The sequence below is a fragment of the Carica papaya genome, chromosome 8, assembly GCF_054855325.1.
Source record: "Carica papaya isolate Zhongbai chromosome 8, ASM5485532v1, whole genome shotgun sequence".
In the NCBI taxonomy this organism is placed as follows: Eukaryota; Viridiplantae; Streptophyta; class Magnoliopsida; order Brassicales; family Caricaceae; genus Carica; species Carica papaya.
The window spans coordinates 6,025,514-6,038,484 of NC_142316.1; the positions used below are offsets into that span (position 1 = coordinate 6,025,514).

The 12,971-nt window shown below is 32.9% G+C and overlaps 1 protein-coding gene across 1 annotated transcript; it reads left to right on the forward strand.

Annotated features, from left to right (window-relative positions):
- The first annotated feature begins 615 nt into the window (after positions 1–615).
- Positions 616–3,942, forward strand: GPAT6 (glycerol-3-phosphate acyltransferase 6). Its single transcript, XM_022032952.2, has 2 exons — positions 616–1,517; positions 2,949–3,942. Exons 1-2 carry the CDS (start codon positions 900–902, stop codon positions 3,822–3,824), a joined length of 1,494 nt encoding a protein of 497 aa, XP_021888644.1. The 5' UTR covers positions 616–899; the 3' UTR covers positions 3,825–3,942.
- Positions 3,943–12,971: the final 9,029 nt, after the last annotated feature.

Below are 12,971 nucleotides of genomic sequence, written 5' to 3' on the forward strand. Positions count from 1 at the left end.
ACAAACAAATACAGATGTTTTCCTACTACAACTATACACTAAAGAAGAGTTCTCTATCTTACTCGTACAGATATTCCTCTACTAGTTCCATTTTCTTTTGCTAACATTTTTGGAATATCATGTCAAATAATATCCATGCTTTAGTCCTAAATTTTTGTATTAATAATATTATGGTTCGAGTTTATTGAACAATAATTTTTATTATCATATGATGATAATGTTATTATGAAATCAATGATTAAATCATAATAAATCTAATTAAAGCCCTTTTCAAGGAGAAAAAAAAAAGGATTGTAATAATAGAGGGATTAAGTGAAAGTGCAATATAATTTTGCATTAGAGTAGTAATTAGGAAGAAAAAATATGGATGACCCGATGAGATAAGAATGCAGCTGAGGCTGAGCCGATGATTAATGAAGAGACGAGGCCGGCGCCTAAAATCTAGAAAGCAGGCTAATTAAAAACACCAAAGCAGGCTAATTCAATGAAATGCATATGTTGGTATAGACTTCCAACCACTCGGACCCCTCTTCACAACTGCCCTAATTTATGCCTCCAAAATAATTTTTTTAAATATATATATATATATATGTCTCTGAATGTCATCACCCCGAAAAATATACATAATTAATTAAACACCCTTTCCCCCAGATGTCAACTTTATAAATCTCTCAAGTCTCAACCACATACTGTTAGCCTTCTATATATTTTTTCCATGCTAGCTATTACCAAACAACAACAACATCATGCCCATCTTTGTCTTCTCCCTTTAAATCCTTCCCTCCGTCTCTATATCTCTCTCTTTATATATATATTATATATATAGATAGGCGTATCATATCATACGCATTTTAATTATAACCTCACACAGCATATATATTTCCTCGGCTGAATTACCCATGGGGGCTCACCGTCGGTTCGAACCAATAACCAAATGCAGCACCGAAGGTCGGTCCAATCAAACGGTGGCTGCAGACCTTGACGGCACCTTACTCATCTCACGCAGTGCTTTTCCTTACTTCTTACTTGTTGCCCTAGAAGCTGGCAGCATTCTTAGGGCATTAATCCTATTAGCTTCAGTCCCATTTGTCTACTTCACCTACCTGTTCCTCTCCGAGTCTATGGCTATCAACACTTTCATTTTCATCACCTTTGCCGGGTTGAAGATGAGAGACGTGGAGCTGGTTTCTAGGTCTGTGTTACCTAAATTCTATTCTGAGGATGTTCACCCGGACACGTGGAGAGTTTTCAACTCGTTCGACAAAAGGTATATTGTGACGGCTAATCCGAGAGTGATGGTGGAGCATTTTGTGACGACGTTTTTAGGTGCCGACAAGGTTATAGGGACGGAGCTGGAGGTCACGAAATCTGGGAGAGCAACTGGGTTTGCCAAGAAACCTGGAGTTCTTGTTGGGGAACACAAAAGAGACGCTCTCCTTCGAGAATTTGGTAGTAACATGCCTGATTTGGGCTTGGGAGACAGGGAAACTGATCATGAATTCATGTCACTTTGCAAGGTATGTAATTCCCTCTCCTGCATTTATACTTGATTAGTACATAATTATAATTATATACATATATTAAAATTTCATCTCTAATATTTTCCTATCTTAATTTTTAGGAGTACACAATTAATGCTGGCAATATAGTTTTCCATTTATTATATGTTTGGTGAGGGCGTTCAAGGCAATAAAAGTTTTTTTTTTTTTTTTTTTTTTTTTGTGGCTGGGTGAACCTCATTTTCTATCCACGTAAATTGGTTCACTAATTTTTTCTTTAAAAAATTATTTTTTCTTTTTATTAATAACATATTAAAAATATAAATTGACCCATGTAATTTATATTATAATATTGATAAAAATATAATAGGTAGTAATCATCATGCATTTTCAGTGATATACGAATTTCATGTCAATTTTCTATGGCTAAATCATCCATGGAACGTGATATTTGCTCATGCATATTAATTATATGACTATTACGCCTTAAATTAAATATATATATATATATATAAAAGTTATGATTTGAGTAGTAGCTTATAACGGCTTTCTATATTGAGCGGTGCCCCTATTATTTGACTAATATATATATATATATATATATATATATATATGTATATTATGGTTTGTGGGTTTTGATCTATGATGGTAACTTTTTGAGATATAATATTGACATTAATATAAAAGCACCAACCTTGGGGTGCAGAGTACATTTATTTCCCAAGAGCATGTGAGAGACATTAATTGCCACCATAACATCTTCATGTTCGAACCAACTTTCCATACATATATCCAACTCATACGGTAAATATATAACATGACCAAGACTCATCAACCAAATATGATCACTACTTTATTTATTTATTTATTTATTTTATGAGGAAGATTATTATTTTTTGTTTGGTTATGTGTTCCTCATGACCATTTACTGTGTTTGTTTAACGATAATCACCCACTTAATTCTGGTTAATTTCGTGTACGCTTACTCAATCACATGTATACACCCGGTTACATACATATTATATACACCTAACAAACACCCAGTTGGCCAATATGCAAAATTCTAATTAATTACTGATAAATTAGATTACGTGACTTGCATGGTTGTAGATTAGATTTGGTAAGAGTAATTGATTGAATTTAAATCAGTTCAACTAATTTCATGAATTGTATGCAGATATAGAAAATGGGAAGCAGTATTTTTGCCTTGTATCTTGCTGTAGTTTATTTATTTATTTATTTTCTAGAAAAAACAAACAAATGATCTCCAACCGCAAAAGTCATAAATAACTTCAAATTTTCCATTTTAGTTTCCCAATCTATGATTGGAATGAACTTGGACCCCATGTGTAGCTGTGCATCATAAATGATATTTATGACGATATAAACAATATTTTTGTTTAAATTAAATAGTTCCATTTAATTAATTAATTAATTAATTAATTACAGGAAGGATACATGGTGCCAAGAAACAAATGTGAAGCAGTGCCAAGAAAGAAGCTGCTTAGTCCTGTAATATTTCACGAGGGTAGGTTGGTGCAGAGACCCACTCCTCTGGTAGCTCTCTTGACCTTCTTGTGGCTGCCAATTGGGATTATACTCTCCATTTTAAGGGTATATCTAAACATCCCTTTGCCTGAGCGAATAGCTCGATACAACTACAAACTCCTCGGAATCAGACTCGTCGTTAAGGGCACCCCTCCGCCACCACCCAAGCCCGGCCAACCTGGAGTCCTCTTCATCTGCAACCATCGCACTGTTCTTGACCCAGTTGTCACCGCGGTCGCTCTCGGCAGAAAAATCAGCTGCGTCACTTACAGCATCAGCAAGTTCACCGAAATAATCTCACCAATCAAAGCCGTTGCTTTGTCCAGAGAACGGGAAAAAGATGCAGCCAACATCAAGCGCTTGCTCGAAGAAGGCGACTTGGTGATTTGTCCTGAAGGAACAACGTGTAGAGAACCTTTTCTTTTGAGATTCAGTGCTCTCTTCGCTGAGCTCACTGACAGAATCGTCCCTGTGGCCATTAACACCAAGCAGACTGTGTTTCATGGCACTACTGTTCGTGGGCACAAGCTTTTGGATCCTTACTTCGTGTTTATGAACCCGATGCCCACTTACGAGATCACGTTCTTGAACCAGCTGCCCGCCGAGCTCACCTGCAAAGGCGGCAAGTCTGCCATTGAAGTGGCTAATTATATACAGAGGGTTCTTGCTGGGACGCTCGGGTTTGAGTGCACCAATTTGACTAGGAAGGACAAGTATGCGATGCTTGCTGGGACTGATGGCCGTGTTCCTTCTAAGAAAGAAAAGGAGGTTAATTAATTACTTAATATTATATTTTAAGATTATAAACAATTTTATTTTCTTTTTTGATTATCAAGTGTCGAAGAACATTAATTACCATCGCAATAATACTTCATTTGGGTCCATTATTATGAAAGGGGGACTTAAAATATATATGCACATGTATATTATATTGCATGATTACTTGTTCATATATATATATGTACATATACATATTTGAGTAATTAACTTATAGGGTTTCTTCTACAAATCATATAATTCAATATTTTTGCAAACAGAAGCTAAATGTGACATTTGGCTTAATTAATTGGTGATACATTAAGATATTTAGGGTCTATCACCATCCCTTCTTGAATTAACGTGAAGCAATACAGTATTATTTTATAGCCTTGTCCAACTTTCCATTGCATCCATAGCTAAAGACCCAGCCAACGTAGATAATCAATTTTGTCGTGCTCTTGAATATCTAGATTTTAAGGTGTGTTTAACGTTATGCTCATAAAACTACATCGGCTTACCTAGAGGTAAAAGGAAACTCAAAGGTAGGCTGGTAATTTCAGAAGATTTGTATGTGTGGAATACCTTATTTATCAGTTCAATGTTCCACTATGGTTTTTCATGGAAAAACATATTAGACAGCAACTCCACATTTGTATGCAACGACAAAAGAGTCCACATCTTATTTTCAGGTTAATTGGGAATCCCTTTATCAACCAACACTTTTCAACTTGTAACCATTCCACAATGAGTCATGTCAAATAGACACTTAAAATTAATTTACTATCAAATTTATGGAATATAAGCCTAAATCAACAGTAAGTTGTAGAATATTCTTTTTTGAGATAGAAACAAAACCTTTCCAAAATGAAAGAAAAGGAACTTACAAAAGAAAATCCAGTTAGCTACCAAAATCATGTCATGGTCTTGCTCACATAACCCATTTTAAGATCAAGAATAGGTCAACTGTAACCTAGTTAAATGAATTGTTTATCCTTTATATTAGTTAAGAAAAAGCAAGGTAACTAGGTGAATGCAAATGGAGAGCATGGGAACTTAGCCAAATTAATCCAGTCAACCTTCAAATCAAAAAATTTGTTCGTACATCTAACCTAAATATTTTTTTTTTTTTTAAATAGTTCCTCGTGTTAATCTACTTAATGGGTATAAGAAAATTACTCAATACTATGGAATCCCAATTAAAGAATTTTTCTTTTTTTAAAAAAATATGTCAAGAAAGAATTTATTAATAAATATGATAAATTTATAATCATCATTCTCAATTCCCTCAATAAACTCTTCATTCTTCAACTACAAGATAACAAAATAAAACATGTAGTTAAAGTTTAATTTAGTAAAAAAAAAATATTGAAAATAAAATCTTCATAATAAATTATACTTTTTACCAAGTATATAAATGAAATAATGTAAGTAATTAGTAACTTTATTTAATCGAAATATTTTAAGCTAAATATCCTTAAAAAATTTATATATTAAATCCATTTAATTTTTTTATAAAGGAAAATAAACTATCAAGTACATGGTACACAACAATACACGTTAAAAGCATGTATCTATGGATTCTCCAAACAATGATGCAAGAGAGTAATAAAATCCAAGTGGGCTCCTATCTTCTGCACTCTCATTAATTTTAAGTTGTTTTCGTGTTCTGAATGACATCATTCAATATATCTAACAAATTATTATATATTTAATAACATATATAAATTTTGCAAAAATAATATTATCTAATGTAAGAAATTTATTTATTACGAGCATAATTATACTTTTAACTTTAGATTTAGAGCAAGAAACTCACTTAAACTTGACACGTTAACATGTCTCTCTCTCTCTCTCTCTCTCTCTCTCTCTCTATACATATATATGTATATAAATTGGATCTGTCAAGTCTAGTTCGCCTCATTAAACACCATTCACTGTCACAATAATTTATAGAGCCACATTATTACCCATATGTCATTTTACATAATAAATCTCTACATTTAATTCTGGCTACAGCAATTCACAGATATTTTATTTGTTGTGAATTTTGGGAATCAGAGATTGTTTTATTCGAAATCTCTTTTTCTTTTTCGTAAGTGGGGGGTAAAATTTATGATTTATAAAACTTAATTTTTATAAAATGTTGAAACTTTAACTTTTTTACACAATTTTTTTTGAAACAATAAATGAATTCTCAAAGTGTAGATTTACAAACTTCATTTGCGTAAAAATTGTTTGTTTGTTCTGAATATGAATATAGGGTTTGAACGTGTTTGAGAGATTATTCACTAAGGAAATGAGATCAAATTAAGATGAATACTCTCTTCTCATTTTTTTTATTAAAACTAAGACTGTGATGCAACACTTTCATCGTATATTTAATTAAGTAAATGGTATAGTTTACTATTTTTAAAATTGTGATATCTAAATTACAACTCAAAAAACTTAGCTAAATCAAACCCAACTTCTTGTAATTTGGCAGCATGGTACTGTAAGAAATCGTACCAAACCAAAAGCTTAATACAAAAAAGCTTCAAAAGAAAATGATATCAAAAATTATGTACGTACGTTGAAATTAATTACACCAAGAGGCATTTTTATTTATAAAAAAAAAAAAAAAAAAAATTATGAACGCTGGATTGTAATGATGACATTGTAAATGGAGAACCGTGTAAGAAGATTGATGAATGTCAGGTTGAGATCCCCAAAATATAAGGGGAGATGATAATTCTTGAGAATTGGGCCGTCAAAAACCTTCACACTGAAATTGAACCATGCAGGCTGCAAAATCTGCCACACCAATCCACCATATGCAGCCTACAAATATTCATTTCCAACGACCCGCCCAGTTCTTGTTCCAAAAAATAAGGTAATTATTATATTAACAAATTATTAAATTGTTTTTTAAATTTATAATTTAAAATAATTTAAGTTTTAATAATTTTTTATTTTTTAATAGAAAAAATTAAAATAATTATTTATTTTTCAAAAACTAATTCAAAAGAATAATTTTGATTAATTAATTAATTTTATTACTATTAATTTAATTAATTAGTTAAAATTATTCTTTTAAATTATTTTTTAAAGTATTTAAATATAATATAATTATTTTTATTTTTTTATTAAAAATTAAATATATAAAATAACATAGATGAAATTATAACGAAAAATATTAAATCAAGTTGTAGCAAGTGTTAAATTTCAAAAACCAATTTATTAATTTACCGTTACTATTTTTTAATAGAAATACGTATATTATAATAATTACGCGTAACTTATGTATAAATAATAACAAAATTAATATTTTATAAATAAAAAAAAAAAAAAAACATATACAGAATGTACATCTCCACTCACTCATTTCATAAAGAATAATGAAATTACTTACCATAAGGTTTGGCAAGAAATGGTTGTTAAAAATGAAGATAATTGCTATTTTACTATTAAAATATATATGATGTTATATTTATAAATATTGGGTTTGATTAATGATTTATTTACTTCTTTTTTAAAAAAAATATTGTATACAGATTATTGTTTGATATATTAGAAAAAAAAAATATTTGATTTAAGTCCGTAATTTTCTTTAAAATAATTTTAATGTAATTAATAATTTATCAAGTAAGTGATTCAATTGATTGGACTAGTAACTTATTTATTAATGTAAGTCAACAAAATATTGAATTTCAAAACTGCGAAATTTAATATGGCAAATAGTCTTTAATCAATTCAGATAAGTTCTATAAATATAATTTGTATTACTTTGAATTTTATCTCTATAATTTCTTGATTATTATTTAAAATGAATTTCAGAGGTATTAAATTTGTTGTGTGACACCAAGTCTTTAAAAATCTAATCCAATAAATTTTGGCCCAAACAAGGATACGGCCCGGCCCATTCTCCTTAAACACCCAAGTCCAATAATCTGAATATGGGTTAGATACCAATTGTATAAAAATAAATATATATTGTAAATATTTTGTTAATTAAAGTTAAGCATATATTATATGTTTTTATTTAGAATCTAAAAAATTATATATCTAGACCAAATTAAATATAAAATTAAAAATTATTGTATATACTAAGGTCATATTTGAACGTACTTGGTGCTCATTTCTAAATCTGAAACTCAACTTTATCCATAGTTAATCAGAAATTAATGTTATTTAATTTTATTTTATTTAACTAATAAAAAATAGACATGTCATGGTGGATCGATTCAGATTTACTAGGTTATGGTTTTTTTTTTCATTCTTAATTTTATTAATAGAATTTGTAATTTCATATTGGGTTATATAACATAACAAAAGATAAAATGTGTTAAAATTTCTAATTTAGAGTCAATAAGCTTCTTTAGAAGTTTCTTCAATGTTGTAATGATCCACACACAAAAATATACATATATGGATGTATAATCAACGGTCATGATCTTTTCTTCAAATTTCGACGGTTTAAATTTAATTAGAAAGGTTATAAATATAACTAGAATTTTTGTAACGACCCCGGAAATGTGAAAATGAAATGAGTATTTAAACACATAAAATGCGGAAGCGAGATCAAAATTTCAGTTAACATCCCTTACACGAAAACCAAAAACGTACTTAAAATATAAAAGATTAAACTAACTAAAAGAGAAACTCGAAAATAAAACTATGAGTATGACTACAGAATCTCTAAGCATCCCCTTCGTCGTCCTCCTGCGGAACGGGCTCGGGAACCATGTCTTTCTTATCTGAAATGGTTAAATAAGGAGTGAGCTACACTAGCCCAGTAAGAACATCACGATATCTCACCGTCACGGAGGTAAAGGTGGGTAGAAAAACACAAAAGACCAATGGAGCATGATTTACAACAAATCCTTTTATTTATGATAAAATCTTTACCATCCACTTACCTCGGTGGAATTCATGAAACAATATAAGAAAAACAATAACATTATCACAATCATGGAATAATATAAGTTGTAAAACATAGCACTTATCACGCCTTTTGTAATTCAATCATTATACCACATATCCTTTTCTCATTTACCAGTCTACTAGTATCCATGGGGGTCCATAGGGGTCCCGCTACCCGTTAACATTTAACATTCATCATCAGTTTCCAGGGCCGTCCCCATACCCCGTCCGGTATGGGCGCCAAAATCATAAACCTCAATACCCCGTCCGGTATGAGGGTGAAACGGGCCGTCCCCATACCCCGTCCAGTATGGGCGCCAAAACCATAAACCTCAATACCCCGTCCGGTATGAGGGTAAAACGGGCCGTCCCCATACCCCGTCCGGTATGGGCGCCAAAACCATAAGATCTCCATACCCCGTCCGGCATGTGAGACCACAATCCCGGTAGGGTTCCCTACGGACCCGGTCTGTCCACCATCTCCCAGGATATCTCGTCAGGCTGACTCCATCATACAATTATCAGTCTACACAATCTTTCATTTTCCTTTTCCTCAATAAGCATCATCAATTCATATTTAAACAAGCAAATCGTAATTCATGCCAAACAGACAACATACAGTATCAGTTCTTCAGTCTTTCAACCCATAATTAATAAAACAGTAATATATGCACTCGAAACTATAAAATGAACAAATCAAACCTCATAATGCATTTAAAGCTGTAAAACAGGCCAAATAACAGTAAATCATCAATCACACTAGACTTGGGCTCCATTAGCCACCTTAAGCAATTTCACACATTCGTTAATTCAAGAAATACCGTTTTATCATTTTGAACTTTAATACCGTGATAGGAAATAGGGTGAGGGGTCCTTACTCATTTTCGGGGTCCGAACACGGCTTTGCAGTGCGCTTGCAGGCTATCCCTAATTTTTCCTGAATTTTTCTCGCTGGCGGCGGCGAGTCGCCTCGGGTTGGCTGTTTTCGGCCGTTTCCGGCCGAATTCGGCCACACTCGCATCGGTCCCTGTGAGAAAACAACCCTAGGGCCCTCGGGGGGCCAAAAAATCACGAAAAAACGGAGCTTACCGGCGGCGGCGCTCTGGGGTGCGGCGGCTCTCCGGCGAGGTTCGTGTTTTGGTGATTCGGCTCCGGTCAACCTGTAGAGAAAAGAATGGTGATCACGGTGATATAAAAATTGCATCAAACGGAGGCCGGAAAAGGCCTCATCGGAGGCAAAAACCGAGAGGGGGCGCGGCGTCGCTGCTGGCCTTCGGCCGCGTATTCCGGCCGTTTGGCCGGGATTTTGGCTCCGATTTGGCCACAAGAGGAATCAGCGTGGAAAAACGAGTCGGGGGTATGAAATTTACCTCGATCGGCGGTCGGAAATTTCCCCGGCGCGGCGGCGGGTGGCGGCGGCCGGCTTCTGGTTTGTCTTCTCCGGTGAGCGGCAGGCGGCTAGGGTTTGTGGTCTGGTGTGGGGGTTCTATTTATAACCCCTTGCCTTTTGATCTCAGCCGTTTATTTTGTTTTAATCTGGGCCGTTCGTTTTTGATTGAATCTGAGCTGTCCGTGCGATTGCATCTGGGTCGTCCGATTGCGTGATTGATCTGGGCCGTCCGATCGCACCTACGCGGATCGCCAACGTGGCCCCTTTTCGGAGCGATGGGGTCTTGCCACGTGGCAGGCCCCGGTTGGCCGGGACTGCTGACGTGGCTGCCGACGTGGCCCCTTTTTTTTTTTTCTCCTCTTTCTCGGTCCGGGCGCTACAATTTTTTAAAATTTTAGCAACAAAAATCCTAAAAGAATTGGGAGCAGTCGGTCAAGGAAGGTAGGAGAGGGTGAGTAGCTACGTGAGCTCACTTTGGGTGACATACCATCGTCGATCCAAAGGTAAATTATTTATCTTAGATGACTTTTATTCATTTTAATCTTAAACCCGAAGATATCCTACGCTGAATGTCGAGGTAACATAAGGTTTGTCGACTCATTTTGTGCAGATAACAGATAAAAAAAAGATTCACCGCACTGCGATCACCGTTCATCCCAAAATTTAGGGAAAAGTACAGTAGTTTACACTCTCAATCCCTATATCTAAGTTAATATGATTTATTTGAGTTCATTTCTTATTATAGAATTGTGATACTGATGATTTTGGTGATTATTACTAAGTGATTATGGGATTAATGAATGAAATAATGCAATGATCGAAAGTTTGAAGTGATGATGTCAGCTGGGATTGACTTAGAAATGTTGTAGTAATTTTTAGAGGTTGAAGAAAATGGTTTTCCGAATGGCTATGGGATGATCATGAACTATATCTCATGGACTGCTTATTGCTCCGTAACTACGACCGTAGCTATAACTATTTACTTGGAGAACGATGTGAATTATAATTATGACTGTAACTATAATTATATCTCTAGGAGACGATGTAAAATCGTAACTATAACCATAACTATTACTTGGTGACGCTATGATTTGGTCCATGTTGATAGTGCGAATTATCATCTCCTTCTGTGATTGTGACTTAATAATGTTATGTGATATGATAATAAGTCTATGTGCGTATGTGATTGGTTGTATTTGTAAATAATGAAAATATGTTGTTACGTGAATATGTACATGAGATAGGATATTTTACTTGTTTAAGGAAAGAGATTTTATGTGTGAATGTGTTTAGAAAAATGTACTTATATATGTGATACGTATTTAAGAAATGATATTTTATGTGTGGATATATATAATTAATAAGAATATGATATTGCATTTACGAGATTGTGAATAAATCAAAAGTAATTTATGAGAATATAGTTACGTAATAGTGGATACTTTATGAACGATTTGAAATATATGGGAAGGAAATATACTTTATATGTGGATATAAGCAATCAAGGTGATTATACCCTTATGCAATTGAGATTGAGAAATTATGGATATCTTTTGAATGAAATGATGTACGTGTAAGTGAAAAACATATGATCGGTAAAATCAACGATGTTGTCTTAGGACGTGAAAATCATATGGTTGTGAAGGACGTGATCAGCTATAGATAAAGGTAATAATTCAAATCAATATGTTATTTTCGATATCTGGATCGGAGTCTTCAATTATTCTTATTAAGCAAGTGGTGACTGACTCTTTTTTTATAAATTTCAGAACATGGAGTGTAGGACCAAGCGGAAGAATCGTTAGAACAAAGAGATCTTGTCTAAAGGGAATAGAGGATAAAGAGACATTTTTTTTTATGAATTTGATTTTTCAGATTTTAAAAACGTTACTTGATCTCTTAGCTTTCAGTAATAATAGGGAAAAAATTTAAATACCCTACTATAGATTATAGTTGAAGCATGTTGGAATTAGTTGTGAGAATGACAATCTTTATAGAAAAATATAAATGTTATTTCTTACTTCGATATACATGAATGAAAAGTAACAACCATATTATTTATAAAATTTTAGGTTGTTACAATTGTATTTTAAAGAAAACAATGATATTTTACGGTTTCATCCATGAAAAATATAGTTTATTTCAAATATGAAAATCATTTTCAAATGAATTTTATGTGAAGTTCATTTTGTAATGAAGCCTGATTAGGATTTGATTAAATTAAATGAATATTTTATCACTCAATCTTTGCAAGAAATCAATAATTCACCATGTAATCTTCTTAAATAATATGATCTATCAACAACACAAGGAAAGAAAATAAGAAAATACTTCAACTCCCTTGGAGAGACGCACTCCAAAACCACCGTGAGGAAAAGAGAAACTCTATTAGGGTAATAATAAGGTTTTTATCCACCGACTAAAGAGAATTAAAAAATAAAATTGTTAGGATTTTTGAATAAAAAAGAAATATTTATACCTCAATTCACTCAAATGTATGTACAACATTAATATACTCTATTAACATCCTAGCATATCAAAACGAAACGGTGTATATTGGACTTGATCCGAGTTTGATTTATTTATAGTATTTAATGAGTAAAATTATAAAATTACTAAACATCTTTTGAAAATAACTCAGTCCTAGTATGTAAAAATAAAAGTAAAGATACAAAATATTCTATTGTAATTCTCTCTCCATGTATCCAACACCAAGGGAAGACAAACGAAAAATGAAGAAAGAAGCAATTCTCTGGATAAATTTCTGGTCCACCTTCAATAATGATTGCAGGATTAACATGGAATTTAAATCAGTTATCAATTTCATACAATATAAATACAACAGGAGTAAAATTGATCTGAAATGAAATTTACCT

Excerpts from the sequence above, each read along its gene's own strand:
- GPAT6 (XM_022032952.2), top strand. The coding sequence starts at position 900 with ATGGGGGCTCACCGTCGGTTCGAACCAATAACCAAATGCAGCACCGAA. Across the intron at positions 1,518-2,948 it reads AATTCATGTCACTTTGCAAG|GAAGGATACATGGTGCCAAG; the intron begins GTATGTAATTCC and ends AATTAATTACAG.